At 30.8% G+C, this 25,980-nt stretch overlaps 3 protein-coding genes across 3 annotated transcripts in view; all 3 read right to left on the bottom strand.

Moving 5' to 3' along the window:
* LOC108911720 (chondroitin sulfate N-acetylgalactosaminyltransferase 2) overlaps positions 1 to 12,056 on the bottom strand; it is a 218,456-nt gene extending 206,400 nt beyond the window's left edge. The window contains exon 1 of the mRNA XM_023455836.1: positions 11,703 to 12,056. The gene's annotated coding sequence lies outside the window, so the exon portion shown is untranslated. The remainder of the gene's footprint in view (positions 1 to 11,702) is intronic.
* A 3,590-nt stretch (positions 12,057 to 15,646) lies between these two features.
* LOC111692100 (farnesol dehydrogenase-like) lies at positions 15,647 to 16,353 on the bottom strand. Its single transcript, XM_023455826.1, has 2 exons — positions 16,342 to 16,353; positions 15,647 to 16,264 (listed from the first exon to the last, which is right to left on the bottom strand). Exons 1-2 carry the CDS (start codon positions 16,351 to 16,353, stop codon positions 15,647 to 15,649), a joined length of 630 nt encoding a protein of 209 aa, XP_023311594.1.
* Positions 16,354 to 20,422: 4,069 nt separating this feature from the next.
* On the bottom strand, positions 20,423 to 25,414 carry LOC108906760. The gene is made up of 6 exons (XM_018710152.1): positions 25,305 to 25,414; positions 23,421 to 23,518; positions 22,695 to 22,812; positions 21,476 to 21,673; positions 20,976 to 21,219; positions 20,423 to 20,600 (listed from the first exon to the last, which is right to left on the bottom strand). Coding segments are annotated over exons 1-6 (753 nt in total). The 5' UTR covers positions 25,307 to 25,414; the 3' UTR covers positions 20,423 to 20,507.
* Between the last annotated feature and the right edge of the window lie 566 nt (positions 25,415 to 25,980).

Genomic DNA, 25,980 nt, shown 5'->3' with positions numbered 1-25,980 from the left:
GACTTCTTTTTGGGGGTCGAAAAATGTAGATCTTCTTCTTATCTTTGAAATGTAATCGGAATGGCATTATTACCATTTGAAAGCTGACATTTTTTCATGAATTTAAGAAAAAATGTCCTACGACTAACAAGAGCCGAGAAAAAATTTTTTTTTCAAAAAAGTCGCTACAACCTCATTTATTAATATTAAAAAAAAATACACATTTTGTATTTATTCAACTACTTTTACTTCAATATAATAAATAGTCCGCAATGATTGACCCTTTTTTTTACAGCAAACTTAATTTTCTGGATCCCGTAAAATGCTTGCTCCGCTTAACACGTTGATGCGCGTGGAAAGCCCAAGATGGGTCACGTAAGTGTATTCTTCTTCTTCTTCTTCTTTCCTAGTGGTTGGTTCCGATAAGTCCCACGGCACCGTGGCCTTATTAGGCCTATTGTAAGTACATTACTGTATGATTTATTAAAACTTGAAAAAAAAAATTTCTTTTTTGAAAATCTCAATTTCTGCAGAAACTAAAATATTTTCCAATTTTACAAAAATGCACTTATTCTACTTGCCAAGGACTACTTATTCTGAAAGTTTCGGTAAATAGTCTTTTTTCGTTTTAAAGATATAGAAGTTTTAAAAGAAATGCGATTTTCAACCGTTTCTTTTTTGCAATAACTAACACATTTATTTATCAGCTCGGCTCAAAAACTTGCAATTTTTATGTTAATAACTAACAACACATTTAAAGTAAAGTAAAATTACCAAGAATTAATTAGAAAAAAAAATATAATTTAAAAAAATTGTTAACGTACTGAGAAAAATAAATGAATAACTGATTTTATGCCAAATTTGTACCCAGGCAATTAGCGAGTACGCAATTAAACAAAAACAAAACAGAAACTTTTGTCTGACTCATAATATTGTAAGGAACAACTACTCTGCTGCTTACAAGCCTCGTCCCTTCACCAAATCGGTTTCGAAGTTATGAGTTCTCACCAGTACGCCATACTTGCAAACTATGTGTTACATCTCACCCACAAAACAAAAAAAAAACAAGGAAACTTCCTTTGATGTAATGTATATCGAATCTATTCATACCATAATAATAAAATTATATTATTTAGAATTGGCTCATTCTCGCTTGTATTCACTGAACATTTTAACTTTCTAGATAAACGAAAATGATAGCTTCGCCTTATTTTCGCTAATTTTAATTATGATTCAAACCCCTGTCCGCTTTAAACAGATCTTTTTTTATTAAACCACCTCCTTTTCGTTCGCCTTTAAGCGAAATTCACGGCGGAACGAAATAGATAGATGACGGAAGAAAAGGAACGATCTCTCATCTGTAATTTTCGGACTCGAAATGAACTGGGGTGAAATTCGGCGTAACTTTTTAACGCAAAAAAGTAGTGGAAGCGTTCGTGCACACCCACAAAAGAAAAGCCCCATCCGTTGTCGGAAAGAAATATGCCAGGTGGGGAGATGAACAAAAATCTGACAATTTATGTAAACCGAACATTCATTCTCTCGTATTCCGGATTAATTCAGGCGGTGAACTCTGACAACTCCAATCAATATGCCGGGGCCTGACTTTTATACGGGGTGTCCCAAAATGCAGTGGTCGAAAAAAAGATTTTAATTAAAAAGTTGGCAAAGTTTTTATATATTTTTAAAGGGTAGACATTGGCATTAAATATGAAAGAGGATAACGGACAGATGTCTTCCGTGACTCACTTGGTATATTCGACTTCTTTTAAGAAAATTCTGTATCAGGCTTCCCCACACCTGCAACGGAATTTCGTTGATAACTCTCCGAATTTCTGCCTTTAATTCATTCGAGGATTGTCTCGACAATTCGACAATTTTGCTAATTGTAAGATGAAAATGCGCCCCTCCGCTAAAGATGATTTTCTTAGCGTTCCTTCTACCGAATTTCACGTAACTTGCGCACAGTCTCAGCTACATACTCCCTGGAAAATGTTTTCACTGCCTATGGATCTTTTAAATGCAACTGCTGAACTAGATATCTGTTTCACACAGAAAAATGCCTCTTTCTCAATAAAATAATCTTTGACTGATCTTTTTTGCCCAACAGTTTCTTTAATTATTGTTTTAGTTTTTTTTCACGTGGCAAATACACATAAATACAGAAAAATATAAACAAAAGATTATAGCAACGAAAAGTGACATATTTTTCCCTGTAACATTGAAAGTAAACNTCTAAACCTTAATTTAAACCCACGGTACGCGATAAACTTTTTGAAATTTTCTTAATTAACAATCCACGGCATCGATCGTTACAAAATTTTTAGGGTAGAATTGACATATGTTTTACTATTTGTTCACAGAGTTTCATCAATATCGATAATATTTTAAAAATTGCTCCAAATATACATGTGATGTAGTAACTTTATAGAAAATCTGATTACTTTGTAGTGAATTAGAGCTAACTTTAAAATGTATGAAAAGAAAAAAATTGTATAGTTACAAAACAAGCAAATATTTAGCATATTAATAGATACGTAATATTCTTGTTGACATTGAATTAAGCGTATTTTAAGATAAATTACAGCAGCAACAAAATGATTTAGTGGTGTTTTATTTGATACTTAAGGTATTTACGTTTCTTACTATCCTTCACCTTCAACTTTTTTCGTTGCTGTATGAGTATAATTAGCCGTAAGTTAATTATTTTTTATTTCTAAGACAAGATGTTTATCTTTATAAATTTACATATGTTTTGTGGTTTAATAATTACAAATATATTTAGTATACGTACCGCAAACTTATAAAAATAAAACAGAGGAATATAAAAACTGTGTATAAGTTTTTTTGCTTTGATAAGTTTGAAAATTTGAAGTAATTAAGTTTATAGAGACTTAAAATTTGACTGATATTTAAAAAATATGTTTTTATTATAAAAAAATCAATGTATGTATCAATGCAGTTTGCATTTTCATATTTCATTTTGTAACTAATATAAACTTATACATAGTCAGTGCTAATTGAACAATATATCATTTAAACTAGCAATACAATATTTTTATAACCAATATTTACTATTTTTTTTGTTTATTTGAAAGAGTTATATCACCAGGTGCAGTTTGGGTTGTGCCAGAGTATTCAATTTTGAATAAACTAGTAATACAGAAATATTAAACATCTGAGACAGATTTCATTTGAATAAAAATAATTACTATAATCTTTATGTTTTAAATTCTGAACATCTGCCTGAAACAAAAAGTATTCCAACATGCCGCCAAATATAAACTTATAATTACTTTATGGCGAGAATCAAACATAGTTATCTCGTTCGAGTGTTTAATTTTGACAGTAAAATTTATGGCACCTAAAAAGAATCATATCTACTATACCAATTTTTTTATATCCTGTGGAAAATAAAAACTCTCAGGAATATGTAAAATTACCGTATACAGTTCAATGCCATGTTACGTAACGAAATGAAATATTTTTATTTGTTTGTTACTTATATCAAACATTATTATGACTTATTGTTTATATATTAATGACAAGGATAGACAAGGAGACATTATTTATTATACTAGAGCTACTGTAAAAATATAGAATTAGATATATTAGCGATCGCATTATCTCGAGCATAAACGTAACAGTTTGTCATTGTTCACTGTGAACGAATCATTAATACCGATGATGCTAAGATTTAGTACCAGTCGTGCAATATTGGTTGCCTATGCTCGCTATGGTTTGTAATAATTTATTAAGATTCTGCATTTCCAATGACAATCCTACACCATATTTGACGGCCGTTCTTTAAGCCAATATTCAATCAATCAATCTGCGTTTTAGATGTTACCATACAACCTGAAAGATGTTTATCTTTCCGTAAAATATCTCTACAGACAGGGCATTGTAATGCTCGATACAAATTAAATTGGCAGCTTATATATCAATTCCTGTTTTCATATTTTGATAAGGGAAACAGGGCACTCAATGTGTTTTTGTTTGTTTGTATTTATCTGCTGTTAGTCATTTTGTCGTTTTTACTGAAATGTTTTTTTAGAGATTTAGGTAACTTTGTAGGGGCCCACTTAAAATGATTTATTCCGTTTACAGAATTTCTACATCCGACTCCTATCATAAACAAATAAAAAGTTGCGAAACGGCTTTTTACTGAAAAACAATATTTACAGGCTCAAGAAAAGATAATTTTCTTCCGATGGGAAAGATATGATGCCGGCTCAAGAAAAGATAATTTTCTTCCGATGGGAAAGATATGATGCCATTATTCTATTCAATTCTTAAAAAAAGTTGAGGTCAGTCATATTAAAACGTGACATTTTAAAAGGTACTAATTATGAGAGAACATAAATATTTGTATAAAGGAACTCCAGTATTTCGGTGCTCAACGTCTTACATATTTTCAAAATTTATAGAACTGATATATTTTAAAATTTTTAATATAGGTATACAATGATGACGTATTTCAAAATCGAAGCATAATACTGTTCGTTCCTTATTGAATTAATACTTTTTTCAGTAACTTAATGAATATGAGAATTAAAATTCAATAACTTGTTATCAAAATTAGAAAAATATGTACCTACGTAAATTAAAGGATGTATATTTGACTCTGAGAAAAGTATCTGTATGATTCTGATCATTTGTTTACCCAGCAGGCAATATAATTGGACGAAAACAAACTTCGAAATATTCCTCCGCAATTTCCTCTTCAGACGTAGGAGGTTATTTTTAAATTTCTTCAATTTCAAACAGCATCATCGTTAGTACCAGTTATTGATATAAATGAGGTTCTTAAGTATTCCGACAGTCAAAGGAAATCAGTATTTTTGTTCACATTTTATGGAATGGAATTGTAATTGGTACTTACGTAAACACGAAATTTCAAAAAACTTAATATAATGTAACTTTCTTTAAACACAAAAATAATACATTTTGCAATAACAGATGAAAATGCAATCTTTTATTAGTGACTGAGTTTTTTCTTTTTTTTTAAATGCAATATTTACGGAGATAGCGCTCCCTTCTGTTTTGCTTAAAAATATAAAAACGAAGAGCTTTTGAGACAAATGACCTTCACAGTACTAAAGACAATAGTCCGACTTATCGTCAGTAAAAATTTGGAATTTTTTTATCAATTAACAAAAAAATTACGACGAGTTAAAGTGAGAGGTATCAATTTTGTAGGCGGAAAACCGTGATATTTTCAACATTTTCATTAATAACTAAAAAATGAGATAACGAAACTAACTGAAATTTTAGCACACAATAGAATAATAGTGAGGCTATACATGGACCAAATTTTAACTCCACAAATATGATTGTGATGTGATTATGGAAAAAACGTTGTATTGCATTCGTGTTTTAATTGCGTTTTTTCCTTAAGGTGGCCATATCCCTGGCCGAGAAATGGTGAAATTTCTGGCATTTTTAGGTACTGAAATCTTGAAAGTAAAACGTGTAGAACAAAAGTAAGCACAAAAATAAAATCCTTGATGTTTTGTTTATTCATTGTTACCATTTAAATTTACCCAAATAAAATAATAACTAAAAAAGAAGCGTTTGTAAAACATGCGTTTCTGTTATCCTAACCCCACATTTTAAGAATTATTTTCACGTACTTATAAATAAAAGTAAACAATTTTATATGTAGGACTAAGTAAGTAAATGTTATAAGAATATTTACATGTGGAGTTATGTCTAAAAAAGTTAGTATTTTCGTAGATTTCAGTACCTAAAACCTTGATGGTTTGATCGTTTTTTGCACCTGTTTATTCGTTTTACTGCGGCGTCTTTGAAAATACTCAGGTGGCATGACATAACATTCCTATTATTTGATAAGCTTTAGATTATTCAGTTATTAAATGTTTGAAATTATTTGTCTTAGCGGAAAACACTATTTAAAGAATATGGGGCCCTTAAGAATATTAATCGCTCGAACAACGTTCTCGCGATTAAACATTCTTGTGTGGATAAAATGCTACTGAAAACACTTATACAATAAATAAATTATACTATCTATTATGGTACCATGCCAACTATTATTTCTAACCTTTTGTGTATATAACTACATTAGCATCTTTAACACCATAAATTTCAAGGAATAATATATTTCCTTTTAGCACTTCATCGTTACAAAAATAAAAACATGTCTATTTTCGTAGACCACTAATAACATGCAATATTATTTATTACAGTCATATTAATTGACAGTTATTTTACATTCGCCCGTTAATAGTTTCATGTGTAGTAAATGTATACTCGTACATATTACAATTAATCAAAATGTCAGAGGCTAAAACTACGTGGTTACTTAATTCCACGGACTATATTTGAATAAAACAAAGGTAATTATAGATATTTTTGTCTATGACCGAGATGACAAATTTTATGCAGTATTTATAACGGTTGAGCAGCCACAATAATTGTAAAGCTTCGGCTATGATATTACGTAACTGATGTACTATGTGTTGCACTGTTGCATGCTACCATCTGAAATTATTTGTCTTGGATATATTTTAGTTTTTTTTCTGTTTAGTTGAATAATTCTGCACCTTGTTAGATATTGCTCAAATTTTCTCCCGGTATTTTTAGGGACGATAGTACCTACATCAGAAAATAAGGCACTTGCATGAAAAAATGTTTAAAATCTAAAAATAAAATGCGCTCTGTTAAAAAAAAACATGCATTAGGTATTGAATCAGACATCTTTACGAAAATAAAACACGTTAAATCGGATTGGACATGAGAAAGAAAGGCACAAAAATGGGAAATCAATTAAGATATCCAAGCGCGGTTTTCACCTTTCAATTTTTTTCTAGCAGGTCGAACCAGAGACATTTTAATTACTTTTTGTCTATCTCTTAGGAACATACGAGAATTCCTTCCAGTGTGTATAAATTGGTACGCCCTTTCGACGACAGCTACAGTAATGTAAACTTAAATAGGATGCTTCGGAATGTTACTTATTATTTTCGACGACACTTTCATTTTGTTGACAAACGTTTTTGGAATTATATCTTAACTTAATACAATACCACGATAAAGTGCGCAACCTTGAAGGAAATATTCATCAGGTAAAGTAAGCTATAGAAACAGTGTATAAAGAAAGTTGCAACGTATAAAAAATATATTTTATAACTGTAAGAATTAAAATCTGCCGAAAAATCTTTAATTACATTTATTGACTTACAAGTTAAATTTAAAAATAAGTTGATAGATCGGGATTTCAACGAAAAGTCGAAAACCACAAAATACTGTTGCAAATATTAACTGACCTTTTTTCAGAGACGGTTAATGTTAATTGAGAACAAGGGGACCTTTTTGTAATATTTTCAAGTCTTTAACATAATATAATATTTTATGAAAATGCCAAATAAAATGGTTACATTCAATTATATTCGAATTAATATGAGTCATCACCTTTAGGGATTCAGAATACTGTTTTTTTCGTGGGTGTAGTTTGTTATCAAATTTAAAAAAAAATCACTTAACTAAAAAATAAGTTCTGGCAAAAAATGTGTTACGTAGTTCTGTTTATACTGATTTTCGATAAAAAAAAATCGAAAAATATTTTAATATTTTTTTTTTGCTTTTTTTGGAAAACCTTCCGGACATTGAAGAAAACAAAATCCAATTGTTTCCAGCACGATTCAGCTTTTCCGTCCTATGCTTCTGTTCGTCAACTTTTAAATAAATTAAAATTAAAGTTGATGGCCCAAACCAGATTTCGAATCCAATTCATACCGTTTTTTGAGATTTTTGTGCAGTCTGTAATCAATTAAAAAACAGGTTTTTTTTTCAAAACTACCCTTTTCCTTCTCTGAAAAAAATTTCAAAAAATTTCTCTGTACGACAATTTGTCGTCGAGATATCGTTGATTGAAGACAAAATGATCCTTTTCCATTAAAAGTCCTATATTTCGATGAAAAATAATCGTATCGAAATTAAAAAAAAAAAGAAATTGAAGCTGAATAAACAAGCTATCTGGTCCATGCAATGGCTTAGCTGAAAAAAATTTTTCCAAGTCCGTACTCAGAAAAACACAATTTGCAAAATTTTTTTGTCGCTCTATTTCTTAGCTCCTAAAAATTTCGACCGAAAGATCTAAAAACTAGAATCTTAGAGCTTAAAATGCTTATTTTTTTAATTCACCTATATACAGTCCATCAAAAATCACGGAAAAATTTCGGAAATTCTTTTGACCCTTTAATTTTTTGCATTAGTGTAGATATATGTCTAGTGTTTTGGGTGCACTTTATGATGTTTCACGTTAACTATAATTTCATATAACGATATCTTTGTCCGCTTTTCTATTGGGAACGTTTTGTTTGTATCAATAGACGTAATTGCGCTGAACGCAAACAAATATCCGCCGTATACAATGGGTAGATTATATATTGAATACATTACATGTTTCAAATAACAATTAGATTTTAACTAATGCCGAGCTTTTAGAGGATATAATCCACCACTTCTACGGTTATCTATAACACTGTCCTCACTTCCTAGTATAACGAAAACGCAATAAATAAGTTGAAACGTTTATATGAAAAGCAGGAAGGTTTCGATTCACATCTACAGTATGTCTACAATCAGCTGGACACAAAGCTCTGCAATCTTTATTTTGTGAAATAATTTGAAACATATTTTATTTTGTTTTTGTTTTGAAAAGGCAATTAAATTCTGCACTATTGAACATTTTAATGCTATCGGATGTGAATACAAAGAGTACAATTTTTGACATTTTTTAGCTTATTCATTTAGGGAGCATTTAAAAATAAAGACAACTACATTATAGTAACACCTGGACAAACAAATCGCAAAAAAATGGCAGGCATAGACAGTTTTAAATCTATCCTTTTTCTCTACAAAACAACTATCACTGACTGCAATGATATACAGGGTGCTTACAAACCTAGAAAGGATATTAAGAATATATATTTTGAATACCTACTAACTTACCACAATAACACAAAGGAACATTTTTGGAACCGCTGTACAGTTAACTCACACCTAACCCAAAATCACAAAAAGTCTACAGCCAATCCAGCTGCACATTCTTATGAACATAACAACACTCTACCAAGTCGTTGTTATACATTTTTCTATCTACAAATTCACCCCCCTCCCCTTCCTTATGTGCCTTGAAAAACTTAGATTTTACGCTAAGTTCACGTAGAAAGGTCCAATCTTCACAACATCAAAATTGCTCTGATCGAACTAGGCCTGGGCGCAGCGGACGCAAACGAACATTTGTTACACTTTGGAGAGTTATACCCTCCCTTGGTGACTTCATAAAATAGAACGATTATTAATATTTGTTTTACTTCATTTTGTTCTGTTTCTGAAAATTTATTTGATAGTTGTGTTTCTGTTTTGGTGGGTATTTTCGTTTTGTATGGACATAACAAAATAAATTGTCGAATAGTTCAATTGATTTAGAAGATATTAAAAAAATATATATTGCCAATAAGTCATCAACATGATATATTTTCTAAACATTAGTTACGTAGGATCAATGAGTATATCTATTGAAATAATTTTTTTAAATAGTTTTGAGGAATTTTTTATGTTTTTGTTATAAACGCAACTATGAAATTACGCACTACTGGAAAAAAATTAAAGGAACAAAATATTTTCAAGAATTTTTTAGTTATTTACAAAGAGATGTATTTCAATAAGAAATGGTCGTATCGAGATTTAGAAAAAAACATTTTGAAGCTTTAAGTCTGTAGTTTCAAGATCTTTAAACAACATTTTTCTTCGAGCTACGGTTATCGAGCAATCAAAAGAAATATCTCGAGAAAAAAATTTCCAATTTTTTTCTTTTTAAGACTCCATGGAAAATTTTTTCAAACTCGATCAGTGCAGAGGTTGGCTTATTTATTCACCTTTGATTTTAAAAGGTCTCCATGCGCCTTTAGTTGTCGAGTTATTGATGATTGAATGAAAAATAACACATTTGTCTTTAATTATGAATATCTCTGCAAGAAATGACTGCAGAGAAAATCCAAAGGCTGTTTTTGGAAACTTGAATAAATTCTCCTCAAAGACCTGCCATGGTTTTCGAAGAAACCGCTTTTTTATTATCTCGATAGGACCGTTTTCACTGATATACGGCCATTCGAAAACATCTAAAATATTCATGAAAATTTTTTGTTCTTTTAAAAATTATTTTTAAATCTTTTCCAATTAAACACTTTTTTATAGCATAAAATTAAATTGTTATTATCTTTTCGGACGATGCGTTGGTATAAAATGGATTATAAACACAATTCTTTAAAAAAATCTGCAAATATTATGTTTCTAACACTACTTTCCTATGTATTCACAGTGTTGCGACATTTTTTCTTATTTATGTCTTACATTTAAGTTAAGGTGGCTATAAATATATTACATTTCAATTGAAAGAGTTCCAAAAATAAAAATACATTTCCATTTTCTTCAAAATAACATGTAGCTGTGTGCAATTGACAAGACAAGCAGTTTAAAAATATTGACTGGCATCTTCTTAGCTACTTGTTTTCTTATTACCTTCACTTTTATGACAAATGCAAACTTAAATAATTAAGTACTCGCCTCAAATTACTGCAGTATTACGCACCAGTTTTTAATGCATAAAAGAATTAATTTCGCTTATGACGCGACAAATGTGAGCTCTTTAACAAATATAATAGTTTATTTTGTAAGTACTAGATGTAGAAATAATGTATTAAATGTTTTTAAAAATAAAAAAATAAAAAACTGAAGATCCAAGTGAATAATTAAACAAAATATAAATTGTTAATTGGAACTTCAAAGGTGGGTTGTTAATGACATAATATCAGTGGCGCCTCAAAGAAACTTTCGTAGGGAAAGTCAAAGTACAAATAACGATGGTAGGTTTCTAAGAATCGCTTCATAAAAATAAAAATTGCCTTCTGTTTACAAACATTCCTATTCCTAGAATCTCGATGGCAAAAAACTGTAAAACGAGACTTTCTGCAATAATACCACAAATAAAATAGTAATTTTATATCAATAATTTTCTGCCACACATTTTTATGTAAGTTGTAGTAATCTGTTGCTGTACACACTTCAACACATCATAGTAAATAAAAAACTCGATCTGTCTGCGAATTAGATTAAGTATTGTTTACTATCAGGTCGTAAATTATTATTTTAGTAGATTCTGTTACGATATACAATGCAGAGTAATTCCTTGAACGCCTGATAAAAGATAAATTTTTTTAACCTTAGAAAATATTAGTTTTCGGACGTCAAAATATTTTTTGTGCATATTTATTTAAAACACGATATTCCGCAATAAAATATTTCTCTTTCGCCAATTGTTTGACCTTGATAGCTTCCTAGTCGGGTAAAAACAAGTCGGTTTCGACCTATATATGTAAATTAACGAATTACTAAAATTTATTGCTCCGTATAACAAAACCATATAATTTATATGTACATGTGATTTACATTCGTGTTAAGAAGACTGGAATTTCAAATTCAACTTGGAAAAAAACCGAACGTAGTTGCTAAGTGTCAGCAAACGTTTTTTATTTAAAAAAAACTGACTTAAGCAGTCTCCTAGTAGTGAATAAATACTTAACATTTAATAAAACTTCGCAAGCAAATTGCGATATACTTCGACGCATTTAAGTGCAAAAACCGGTAAAATAACCTCAATGTCAAACACAATTAACAAATAATTAAATACATACCTTTTACGTTGCAGCAAAATCACCACCAATCGCTACTTCTAGTTTCTACACATTTTTAAAACGTCAACGATGGTTTTGTCCTTTATCTCATTCCATACCACACCTCGAAGAATATTTAAACACTGTTTCTAAATACACATTCGAAATTGGAGTTCATTTCAAGTTACTAAACAGTTACAAGCATAACATTTGACGTAACGCGCCCGATACTGTCAGTTTTTCGAAACAAAAAAGAATCACCGTCGTACTCTTCGATTTAGCGACCGGCTAACAGCACGTCTTCGTTTTTGTTTATGTTTATGTGTGTTTCAACGATGTGCTGAAGTTGCAAGTACGACGCCGACGTAACCACGCGATGGAAGCGTCGTGACTGGTGCAAATTTCAAAGGTGCTTCGCCAGGACGACGTTGCGATTTTAGGAGCTTGCGCGCAGATACTGAGATAAATTGTGATTGTTCCGTTGAGAATTTTTTATTATCCTTTGGAAGGAAAAATCATAAAGCTGATGCACTTAGCTTTCCTGTAAGTTGCAGCGCAAGCTCTGTGTGTTGAAGGTGTTGAACAACTGAATGCTGCATTGGAAAACGATGCAATCGTGATTATTTAATAATTATTTTTTAATATGCAGAGAGTTGTTCTTTATTGAAAAATAATGATTGAAAACATCAGGGAAAAAGTATGTAAAAGCGGTATGGTTACAATAAAGAGACTTTTACATGTGTTCTTATAACTTTTATCATCGATCGTGCAGGAAATAACTACCTAGTTAATTTTATATGAATATTTGTAGATCTACAGGGTGTTCTACAAGCTCTATGAAATTAATGTTGCGAAAAAATTCAAGGGGATTTTCCTTGACCAAAAATAAGAAAGAAAGTTCATATAAACAAACCTATGTCCGAAAATGCTTCGTTTCGAAGATACAGGGTGCTGAAATTTAGAGAAAATACAAGGTTTTTACTATTATCTGGAGAACCCTAATTCCGATTTTTTTGAAATTTGGTATATTTGTTTATAAAAACGGTAGACGTGTTCTGACGTAATTTGATTTATTTTATCTATTCCAGCGGCGTCCGGGGATTCACTCCACAACTTTTTTGTCTCTTTCCTTTTTTCTGATATCTTGCTTCGTTTTTGAGCAAAAAATTAATAGCTTAAGTGTATAATTTTAATAAGTAACAAGCTGTAACTTGCAATTCGAAAAAATTTTCATTACAGACTGCTGTTATTTTAATCCGTAGAATCACCTCCCGGAGTTTCCTGACGAACTTTCAGAACACCCTGTATAGCTTTAGTTGCACTGTTAAACTTTTATTCTGATTCCGATAGATAAAAATTTATTTTTCTTCAATTTAAAATTCCAGAGAATTTTTAAAATATGGAAATGTATTACTTTTTAACATAAAATTTTATATTTTTAAATTCTTTTGTCAACAAATATTTATACTAATTTATTACATTTTTTTCTTTTTAATAAAGTATTGTACTAATTTTCAAAATTAAAGTTTAAGTAAATATAATATTTTATTAAAAATTTCCCATCTACTTTTTTCGAATTTCTAGGGGGGAGACATTAAGAAATATTCAAAATTAACGGCAATTTTTTAAACAAATGAAGAAGAATGATTGAAGAAATCAATACAATTTAATAGAGAACATATTTACTTCTTTACTTCTTAAGAAGGCATCAGAAATGGAATGGAATTTGTTGGAGAAGCTGTGCCGAAAAGAATCCTTGAATCAAAGTTTACATACATATATTACAAGGTGTCTCACTACAAACTCCATCGATGGATGTCTGGGAAACCACTGGAAGAATTTTTTGAAATTATGGTGGTGTGATACGGACCGTGGCCTACCAAGCTAAAATATATTTAAGATCATCGTACTTGCGGTTATACCGGAAGTCGATACTAATTTTCTTATTTTAAATAGAACCCCCTGCATATTTTTATGCAAAAATTGACAGATGCAGACTGTCAGCAAAATTTAGTTTTCCCGGAAACATAGTTTTATTTTGTTATGCGAATCGGACATTTTGTAGAGGACGACCTAATTTATTAGATTTGACTTGAAAATTTTCCAGTTTTTATACAAGGTGGTAAAAAAGAAACATCGAATATCACAGGTTTTTAATTGTCAAATTTATTTTAATAAATGTTCAAAATATCTTGGCGGCCATAAAAACCTGTGACAGTTGTCATGTTGATTATTACTTACCTGTCACGGCAAACCTAAAAAGTGCAAAACACAGGGAAATACCATTTTAGGAAAAGGGAATTGTTTATTCGTGAATAAAATGAAAACGACTGGGTTTAGGTATAAGGAAACTTTAACAAAGTCACTCTCAATTTTAGCACAGAATGCGAATACGTTAAAAAAATTGGTGTGTTCCATTTAATAATTTCGAATTTTCCACATTTTCTGAATTTCATGTTCTCTTTTTTTGACCAGCTTGTATAAAAGCTGGAAAATTTTCATGTCAAATCCGATAAATTGGGTCTTTCTCTACAAAATGTCCGATTTGCACAAAAAATAAACCTGTGTTTCTGGGAAAACTAATATAAATTTAAAATTAAAATATCTCAAAAACGGTCAATCCTTAGTATGGAGTGTGATATATGATTTAAAAATAAATGCTTTCTCCAAAAATGCAATAATATACAGGGGATTCCAATTAAAATAAGAAAGTTGATATTGACTTCCGGTATAACCGGAAATACGATGACCTTGAAAATATTTTAGCTTCGTAGGACCCACAGTCCGTATCACACCACCACAATTTCAAAAAAATCCTAGCGGTTCCCCACATATCCATTGATGCAGTTCGTGGCGAGACACCCTGTATAAAACATGCTATAATAAGGCCGTTGGTGTCAATGCATTTGGTAAGGTTTCTTTGAAATTACAAGATATATCAAGAAAACAGCATTTTCAATAGATAATGGAAATTATGAGTTTCTTAGAATACCATTCGGTCTCAAAAATGCACTTTTACAATAATATTTTCAACATCGTTACACGATACATTGAGAACATAAGATTATTTTTTACAGATTTAGACTAAGTATAAATCGCATTTATAAAGGTTCCTAGTGAAATTACAAAATATACGTTGATAAAACAGCATTTTTAATAAAGGTTAAGCTTGGTTTATCTTTTTACATTTTTGGATAAAATAGTGTTTACTCTTGTTAGGGTGCATAAATAAAAGAACCAGTGTTATTTTTTTGAAGAACTTGACATCCCTTTTTCTCCTGTGCGTATTAATCATCTCTGGTTCTTCATTTCTTTTAAATCATCACAATATATTCCAATAGTACTGATATATTGATGTTTTGATGAAATAAAGGAAGGTATTATTACCTACATACATTTTTCCATATCGAACAATCTGAGTTAAATTGCAAGTGTTCGAACGAAATATTTTATGGAAATTGCCATACAATAACTGCGCGGCAAATCGGAATCCGGAGAAAAATCTTTGCGGCAAACGTTACTAATGGCGGGAGCGCCGGGTTCGCGGCCGCAAAACGACCAAACGCCGGCTTTAGCGATGACTTATGAATAGAAGACTGCAACTACCACCATCTGTCACCTAGAGCAGTCATTATATTCGCGGCTGAAACACCCATTTACTCTACAAAGTACTGTTTGAATTCTCAGTTCGCAGTACTTTTTATTTTGCTCTTTTAGTTACGATTAGTGCGGGTTTTTCCTTATTTATGAATGTAATTATCCACAGCCCGTGAAATATAGGTCCGCTTTAACGCTTATCTTGACTGTGCCGTTCCCCAGGGCACTTCAGTTAATTATTTCGACAAAGGGAAACTTAGTTCAAACCACCTTGAACTACAGAGGAAAGATATGTTTGTACGATGGTTAAAAATGATTTGAAAATTATAGTTTGTTTTNATTTTGATACACACAGTTACGCAGCAATTTTATAGCAAAAGGGTATCTAAAACATTTTTCATAACTTTCTTCTCATTTCGAGACCAACATTGCTCAAAACGAATAATTAATACAAATATTACAGTAAAGATTTTCTGATAATAGTTTTGAAATTGTGCCGATACGATAAGTCGATAAAATATTACCGTAATCTTTATTTTTGACTTCGAATTGAGAAGCTCCAGTCTCAAAGTCTCTGCCAAGGCTGTCACTGCAAATTTACAGGCAGGATATACGTTCATTCCCGTGAAATCGAGAACTTGATGCCCCAAGATACTATTGATGTGTATTATGTGACCATCTACTTTGTTTGCTCTCATATCTCTTACAGCTTCCCTCGTAGCTATGGACAAACCGAGGACGTTGACGTCGAGGGAGTTTCTCCAAATTTCAGTGTCTCCATCTGCGAGTTTTGTATGTCCAAGTATACCAGCATCGTTGACTAGAATATGTACCGGGCCCAGGTTTTCTTTAATCCATTTGAAGGCGTTCAAAATGTCTTCTTCTTTAGTTACGTCCGTTTTGACGGGGTATATTTTACCTTTTTTGTCAGAGAGCTTACTGGCCAAAGCCTCCAAGCGGTCTTTTCTTCGGTCCAGTGCTGCAACCTATGGAAAAATTAAATATTACAAAACTTAATTTACCAGAAATATTCCACAACAGAACATAAGGTGGCCACTTTTACCGTGTACACCATTGATATCCTTGAAGTAGAATATATACAGGGAGAATTAAATTACAAAGTTGCATATTTTTATGCTATTTCCAATTATGAAAAGAAACTGGAGGAAAGTTGTTGCCCGTGGCTTTTTTTTTCTAGGTGGGCCAGAAAGAAAAAAAAGCGCCGCAGGGAAAATTTTTTAAATTTTCAAGGTCAAACGACTAAATGCATCTGGAAATTTTTAGTTGCATTGACAATATTATAGAAAAACTGATGTTCACGAGCAGGATTTTCTTTCATATTTTATAAAAAATAATACGCAATACGCAACTATTTGGATAGTTTATTAATCCGCTCTCAAATAATAAATAGGAATAAATTTCCACCTCATTTTTTATTATGGAGATCTTCGTCTATAGCCCTACTATAACCGTAAATTAAAAAATTATTTTATTAATAATAATATCAGAACTTTAAAAATTGTATTTACAATAAAATTAAGTAACTGAAGAAAACAAAGTGATATATTTACCTAATAATTAATAGGTTAGTTTAGGTTAGGTTAGTTTTAATTATAATTAACAAAATTGTTCCTAATGGGTTTATGAATATTAAAAAATATGAAAACAAATTTTCATAAGGTAGCCAGCCAATTTATCTATTTACATATAAAACAACGCCGCCAGCTTTTCGTTTGGCTTCACTTTTAACAAAATATTTTAAAAACAAAGTGAATGTTTTTATAAAACAGGTTTAATCGTTCGTCTTTTAAATTTGCTAATTTACTTACAATATCTTAAAATTGACGATCGGCACTAAAACTGCAATAGTTATTTTTCTATCATCATTGATAAGTTGTTTAAGCGCTCTTGTTTCATCGTATTTCCTAAGTAGGTGCCTAAGTCCACCGAGACACTTGTTCAGGAATTGTTAAAACTGGGCAAAACAATTTGTTTGTTTCCAAAAATTACTTGTTATTGTTATTTCTACCGTTTTTTAAACTTCTAAATTACGAAATTGTTCGTCTCTGTGCAAAATATTAAGTTCGTTTTTCAACCTATCTATTTCAAAAACGTTGTAATAAACATTTAGACGATTTTTCGGGAAATTTGTTTACACATTTGAGGAACCTATTAAAGCAAAAAAAATTAAATCGTGTAAATTCCCAAAACGAGTAGGTACTTAATTAAAGAGAAATATATTTCGAAAATATTTCTAATTCGTCGCAACTTTAGCCCCGTTTACAGTAATATTTTTCACATAATTAAAAATATTTTTAAATTTTTCTTCTTAATTCAGAAATTCTATCTATTAAATTACGTTAAATTTAGTCTTACTTTGTTTTGTTGTAAGGAAGTTGTTTTTTATTTACTTTAAATTAATACCTGCCTTGTCCTTATCCTTAAAGCCTTTGTACTATCCCTCTCACTGACATCAGACACTACCAGCGTACTATGCGACGCGTACACTAACCGCGAACTGAAATGTTACGAATGGTTTCCACGATTTAAAAGTGGTCGTCAGTCAATTGAGGATGATCGTCGGTCAGGAAGGCCTTCACTTCAACTGATCACTCTAACGTTCAGAAAGTCAAAGATCTGGTATGTACAAATCGCCGATTGACTGTGAGAGAAATTGCAGAAAAGGTTAGAATCCCAATTGTGTCATGCCATGAAATTTTGATTAAACAAAATTGAATATACATCCAGTTGCAGTATTTGTTCCTCATTTGATGATCGCACAGAAAGAAAATCGTATGGCAACTCCTTGATCGATCCAATGACGATGAAACATTAATTTAAAGGATTATAAAGGAAGACAGAAGCTGGGTTTCTGGATACGACATTGAAACAAAAGTTCAAGCATCACAATGTCAAATCAGCAATGAATCTCCACGCTCCAATGTTATAATGATGCTCACTGTTTTTTTAGACTTTAAGTGAATTAGCATTTTAAATTATTGCTTCAAGGTGAACCATGTGTACTATAAAGGCGTTTTACAATGGTTACGTGAAAAAAGAGACCACAGGGAGAGTACTTTGATGGACCAATATTGTATAAAATTAATAATAAAGTTTCTGAACAGACTTCGTAGATTTACCATAAAATAAGCATTTATTTTTAATCTCTTATCACTAGTTCCACAATTTTATATCTTCCGTACATACAGGAATTTTTGCAGTGACGGATATTATAAAAATAAATTTAAGTACGCTATCGCTTTGGGCAAAGTTCACAGAACCCACTAACAAAGTTCGAAAAATAATGAGGCCTGCATCATTAGGATGATAAATTGTTTTTTAACTTTCTAGATCCGCAATTATTTTCTTATTGTGGTTATTTAAGTTTTAGATAAGATAAGGCCGTTGCCTGTAGTCGGGCTTTGTCTTTTAAATTGAGAAAAATTGAGGAAAATGTTTTATACAACAGTTTTTTTAAATTAGGGAGTCCCATTATAGACAGACAACTTCTTTTCGTTGTTCAGCCTAACAAGGCTGTCCCACAAATGCTCTATAAAACCGTGTCCCTTAATTTGACAGGAATAGGATGTTTCCTGACCGAAATTTATACACAAACATAATCAAATGAACCTGAATATAGATAAAGTGGATACATACAGGGTGTCGCGTATAAAGGGGACGTTAAAATAACAAAATAACCTTACTGTTGTAGTCAAAGCATTCCTTCCCAACTCGACAGAAAGCTTGTTGTCCTTCTTACGCATACTGTTGGCTAAACCAATCAGTTCAAGTAACAAGATTTAAGAGCGTTATCAGCGTCGTTGCCTTAGATTAGATGTCGTTGTTACTGCTGTTATTGACCTTGCTGGTGCTGCCGCTTCTGTTCCTACAAAAATTTTATATTAAATATAACCGAAAATTGACATTGAATAAATGTATGTTTTTATACTATTGCAACTATTAGTTCAATATTTACCTGGTTCTCGTAATTTAACTATTTTTAGTTTCAGTTGATTCATCAATAATTGAAGATCTGGAATTAGTATAACAAATACAAAGGACCTAAAAATAATAAATATATAGGTAATAACACGAACACGTTTTATACGTGTTCCGTGCAAATGCCATTTTCTGTTTAAATATTTATGTAACATACGTTTAAATAAATATATATACCGAAATTTTTAAACAAATAGGAAATTAAATATTGGGTTTAAAAATAAATATATTTATTTTCGTTCTCGATGGCAAATAAATGTAAAAGTGGCAGAAAAACATGGAGGATCAGAACAGCTGAAACTAATATTACTACTAAATAATTTTTTATGAAAAGTAAAATAGCGATAAATGGATATTTTCGCCATCTTTTCTCGTTTTCGTGCAATGTCACTAAAATCGTGTTTGCGATAACATAGGAAAACTCATTTCCAGGAATTCCAGGAGATTAATACGGCCTTTTTCCGTTAGATGTCTGTTCAGCTGGAGAATCGTTTTCCTGGATATCGAGCAGCAAATACTCTACATGTTCTTTAAATTTCTTTGTCACATTGTCCATAAATAACAAACAAATTAAAATAATCCTCATTCGTATAATTTAAACTATCCCCAGGCATTTTTTATTTTTATTTTAAATTTGACATATGTCAAGTTATTTGAATTGTTTTTGGAGTGTTTCTGGTCATGGCCAATTTGATAACAGGTCTGATACGAGAAAAACTGTCAAAAAAATAGAAAATTACAAATATCTCTAAACGTAGTAAACGCAACCCTAACAATGCTTATATGACTAGAAAGGAAATGTTAATCTGCAAACGACAGAGTAAAAAATATAGGGTGTTTCATTTAAGTTAACAAATTTATAGATGTTTGAAGTTATCAAAATGTAACAGCAGAAATGAAACACCTAGTATTAAATGTTTTAATTACTTATTATTATTTTGATTTAATCCGAGAATTCATCTCAAAATTGTCGAAGTAGAGCCTTCTTAGTTTTAAATACTTAATTTCCTTTTTTTGTATGATAGATAGATAGAATAGAGAAACTATGAATTATTAAATTTTCAACTGATTTGTAAGATAATTGGAATAATTACAGCTTCAAAATTTGATAAAAAAAAATTGGAAGTGAAATAAAATCCAATAAATACAAAAATTTTAGACAATGGTTAATTCATTATTAATTAATTAAAAATTTGTTACATTTTGTTCTAGACATTACACGTAGAATTATTATTGAATATTATCCAACACATCGTTTCGTCTTTTCTGGAATGCATCATCTTCAATGTTTGAAGAGTTTCCATTTATTATTGACTCTATCCACTGGAAAAGAAAATAAATTAATGTATTACAAATATGAAACAGAATAGCGATAACGAAATAAAGTGGTAAAGGTAAACCTATGTTTACTGCTAGAAATTAAAAAAAAATTGAGATACGCTAATTACAATTATCTCAAAAACTGTAACACTTCATGAAAAAGAATACATATTTTGTCATTTTTAAAATATAAATTTTATTGTAAGCGTAAGTTAGCTAGCAACTAATCTGATTTTGGTGATCTTATTTTTGAATTAGGGGGTTTATTCCGTTTAGTAATGCCTATTAAGTAAAAAAATATAGATATTTCAGTATTCAGCACCGAAATTTTAGTCAAAATGTGCTCATAGACAGTCATCAACATATCATCATGCTAACCTTCTCTAAGGGTTCATCAATCACAACTTTAGTGTCTTCCCAAACTATTGAAACAGCTTCTGGTGCTATGGCAGCGAGAGCATGGTTTATTAATTCTTCCAGTTCATCGTCATCCATTAGACCATCGAACCAGGACTCTACTGCAGACAATTTTACTTTAACGTCTAAGAATAAACAGACAGAAGTACTGTTTACGACTGGAATTGTTGTTGTTGCAGATACGGAAAAGTTCAGCAAGTTCGCCCTACAAGTATAGATAAATATTAATAAATATAAAACGTTGTTTAAAAAAGAGGTTCAACTAATCAAAATTTGCATGATTTTCGAGAAAAGCGTTGCAGTTTAAAGCAAACAAGTCAGTGCTTTGAGAATCACTCTCTACTGATGGAAAGTTTTTTATTTTGTTCAAATCAAAATACTTGAATTTTAAGGCCCATACCTTTTCTGTACATCTGACGTACAAATTTTACTAAAACATATAGTTTACTTCATACACGTACCTAAAATGGCCTGCACCCCAGATATCAAATAGGTCTCCTATGTTGCCAGTGATATTGTACTCTCCTACGACCGATACGTTGCTAAAAGTTAAATTCAATAATCCAATTTCATTTGTTGTAAAGTTAATGTTAGGAAAAAGCCTCAGCTCACGATCATCCAAGTTTGCTACTGTGACATTGTTTATTTCTCCTTTCATCCTAAATAAAAAAAATATTTACAGCATATTTCCAACATCCTATCGTCAAAATTTAATACGGTTTATTATTACAGACTATTAACTATTATTACTATTAACTTTTCGCAAAGAATTCATTTCTTTTGCCAAAAAAAAAACAATCGAGGTAGAAATGTAATTACCACCCCTGTTTTCCCTAGAATGTTTTTTTAGAGTTATATTGATATAAGATTTGGTAGGTCTATGTCTAAGGTCGGCCCTAGATGTTGCCATTACTTGCCAAATATTTGTCAAATGTAAACAAGTGCAATATCATATATTTCAGGTATCAATACAATCGAAAGCATGTCTTCACCTACCAAATGTTGACCAAAGCTATAAAAAAACCCTAAACCCTAAACTCAAACTCTAAGCGATGCAGAAGAATTAGAGTAAGAAGAGATTTAGATTAGGGAGATCCACTATCACCAACATTCTTTATCTCAACTCGACAGTAAAAGAAAGTTGGAATACAAGCTGCAAGAATATAGTCAAACAAGGCAAATGATGGCCTATGCTGATGGTATTGTGATGTTGAAGAGGATAAAAGGTAATATACTAAGAATTTAGAAAGTGCATCTAGGAATAAAGGGTCAGCTTAAGTGATGTATTGCCAAAGGAGTGTAAGCCGGTCCAGATAATGCTTGGTGTGGATGGTGCATTCGAGAGCATGTTTTCGTTTGCCGCATATTTGCTATTTGAAGAGGTATTTGTCATGTTCCTATATGTCACACCATTTCAGCGAATTAATCTGCAACGTTCCACAAATGTTTCGCGAGTAACCACATCCGCCCTTAGAAGAAGTTTGTGGTTAGTTGATAACCAACGAGCAAAAGCAATCTAATTTTCATTTAACACATTAAGTTTGTCAGTTTATTTTAATCATATACCTCTTAACATTGATGTAACTTGAAAAAAACTATTATTGGTTAGTCAGTTCATGGAGTTTTGTTAATTCTAGAGTATATCTTATTAGTATTAGATATTAATTGTTCTTAACTTACGATAGGGCTTCATGCTTCAAATCCAAATCTAAGTGATCCGAGAATATGGTCGAGTTAAATTTTAGGAGCTCAGTCAATTCATCTATAAAACTTTTCAAATCTTCTAGTGACAAATCCTCTGAAACGCACACGAATATAAACTTTTCTTACGGGACGAGAAATTGTAAAAAGTTATCACGAAAATGGTTCCATTTTACAGAAATCTATTTAATTTGTGTGTAAAAGCCCCAAAATGCTGCTGTTTTATAAACTAGAGGTTTAGTTAATTAGTTTCTAATATTTTTCTAACAAGAAATGTCTTTCACACAGGTTTATTATTAAGTAAAAAAATTCGACAGGGGTATTTGTTTATAATAAATGTATCTCTTTAACTAAATATTAAAACAAACTTGGTCTAGAAGTTCATGAAAGGTGTCGTCCCCATTCATATTTACGGCACTGGCCCATATCTACGCCACTGGCAAGTGAAATGCAAATAGGTATTATTTTGTAAAATTTTATAAGCGTTTTAAGGATATTTACTAAAATTAATTTTTTTCAATACATTTGGAAGCCTTTATCTTGAAAATGGTGCGTTTCTAGGTATATACAAACTTTTTTTCTCACTTTTTAGCTCGAGAATGTGCCAATAAAGTTTATACACATCATCGTGTCTTAAAAAAATAATTAAATTATACAAAAAATTCAAGTACAATACAACCTATAGAAAATAGTTCGTCAACCTACCTTCTGTATTATTTTCATCTTTCGTTTGTATACATATTTTTAAATTTCCACTAACTATGGTCTGCAGAGACAAAATGAGTATGAAAATGAAAATATACCTGAAAGAAAAAAACAATTGTTAAATTAATTATATAATATTTGTCTCTTTTTATAAAAAAATTAACTACATAGCAAAAAAATAGTTTACATAGTTGTTTTATAATTATATATAAGAAAACATCATTACGTTGAATGTACATACTTTGTGGACCTTTTACATTCAATTTTTTTTTTGGATGAGTTATGAATCACCCTGTATATTTTAGATATGTATTGTATACCTATGCATTTCAAAAGCCTTATGTATTAGTAAAATAGGCGTTTATGATGCTATAAACTTAATCCAAATGTCTTTAATATTGCTGCTAGAGACGTTTGGACATATGATTTTAAACAGTGTCTTTTTTGTTTACAGTTTGTCTTGAAAAATGATTTCAATCTAAACACAAGAATTTAGTATTGCGATAGTCAGATTCTGACCCATTATTCTTTTTTTAATATGAATATTATCATCACTTTAGACGTGATATATTTATTAGATTAACTACAAATGTATAATGTAATCAACAAACTACTTATGAATTTATTTATAGGTATCTCAAACTACTACTAACAGGCTAATAATAATATATGTGCAGTTGATAAATTATTTCTTTATTACTTTACTGTATATAATCTAGCAATTTTACTCGCTTACATTAGTTAATAAAACAAAACTGCAGTTTACCCAATCTACCTTTATTTCCAATCTTTCTGAACTGAGTTGCATTTTCTGAACATACCAGTCAATTTAGAACAAGGACTGTCAGGAATGTCAGCAAAATTTAACCGAATTTCTTCACCATTTACTTAAATACTTTCATTATTTTAGAGTATTTTCATGACCCAGTGATTAAATTGAAGGTAATTTGTTTGGGAATGGGGTCAGTTTTAAAAAAAAAACAGTTTATTGGTTAGTCGACGTTTCGGCTATATTTAAGCCTTTTTCAGGACAATCCAAAAAAGGTTTTCCGCGTAACAAATAATCTAAATAATGGGGAGTAAAATAGGTGGTATGTTGCTCCCATTATTACTCCCCGTTATTTAGATTATTTGTTACACGGAAAACCTTTTTTGGATTGTCCTGAAGAAGGCTTAAATATAGCCGAAACGTCGACTAACCAATGAACTGGTTTTTTTAAAAAACTGACCCCATTCCCTTACCAAATTACCTTCAACTTTCATTATACCTGTATTTTAAGATTTACAATCTATTTTAAATCTGGAACTTGAAACTTTACCAAAATCTTACTATCACAACATTAAACTCAAATGCTTAATAGATAAGTTTATACATTTTTTAATACTTATCTGCTTGTACGATAAAATCTTTTTTTGTCGCCTTAAAACATTTATTTACATTCTGGAACAAATCAACTTACCACTCAACCAAAGCTCATTTCGTTTGTAACAATAATTTATTTTTATTTAAAGTACTATTCTATTTGTTATACCGAGGCCTAGGTACCTGGTCATCACACGTTACAGAGTTATATTGTACTTTATTAGTCCTATCCTGCCCTTGTTGTTCTTGGGCTAGACTCTGTGGAAGCGGACTCGCTATCAGAACGCCTGGGCCCGACCTGATATTCGGTTCTTGTTACTGATACGACAGACTTCAATATATCAGCATGGAAACACATATCATTATCAGTACTCTTCGATTTAAAATATAATTTTGCAATATGTATAATTTTGATTACAATGGACAAGCATATATATTATTAACGCACAATCGTATCCAGTTAGAAATGATGGAGATAATACTTTTTAAATCGCCTATATAAACATTTAACTAATTCTTACATGTTTTATAATTTTTAGTCTTCAAATTCACTGCACTTCATTAGTAGGTATAACAAAGCAACTACATATTATTTAGCAGTCGCATTTTTTTATCGTAATCTTGTCGCTATTCGATACACCTAATCATTAGTAACATCCTCTCGTACCTAATTTGAATACTGTATTATCAATCGTATCTGTTTATTTGATAAGTTGTGCAAACATTACTTTTTTTGTGAGCGGATTTTAACAGGTCTGTATTCAGGTAATTTATGTAGATATTAGTAAATATTACGTCAATCTGACATACGAATTTAGGTTCTATTATTATTTTTTAAACTAAATAATGCCATTGTGTCAATCTTGACATGTTTATAAATAGTTGAGCTTTTCTACCATCTACCTTTACAATGTCGTAGCTTCCGATCAGATAAGTTCCTCAAGGATCAATTTTGAGCCCGCACTTTTTTACTATTTCTACAAATGATCTAACTGAATGTCTTGTCGCCAATTACAGTATACAGACGATTGTAAGTTGCACTGATCACAGACTACTGGATTTCAAGGTAATTTTGGCTAATTGTGTAGCTGGAAATATCTTATCAAATAAAGTCAAACAACGTCCTTTGATATAAAAGATTTAGGTGTACGAAAGTAGTCTTAGTTAATAATACAATTTAATTAAATTGAAAATAGG

The sequence above is a fragment of the Anoplophora glabripennis genome, unplaced genomic scaffold, assembly GCF_000390285.2.
Source record: "Anoplophora glabripennis isolate ALB-LARVAE unplaced genomic scaffold, Agla_2.0 scaffold1, whole genome shotgun sequence".
In the NCBI taxonomy this organism is placed as follows: Eukaryota; Metazoa; Arthropoda; class Insecta; order Coleoptera; family Cerambycidae; genus Anoplophora; species Anoplophora glabripennis.
The sequence above is the reverse complement of the archived record's forward strand: the minus strand, read 5'-3'. Positions and strand labels throughout refer to the sequence as shown.

Coding starts and splice junctions, on each gene's coding strand:
- LOC108906760 (XM_018710152.1), bottom strand. Junction 21,220..21,475: donor TGGGGTGCAGGCCATTTTAG/GTACGTGTATGA, acceptor CTATACTTGTAG/GGCGAACTTGCTGAACTTTT. Junction 20,601..20,975: donor TTGATGAACCCTTAGAGAAG/GTTAGCATGATG, acceptor TTTCTTTTCCAG/TGGATAGAGTCAATAATAAA.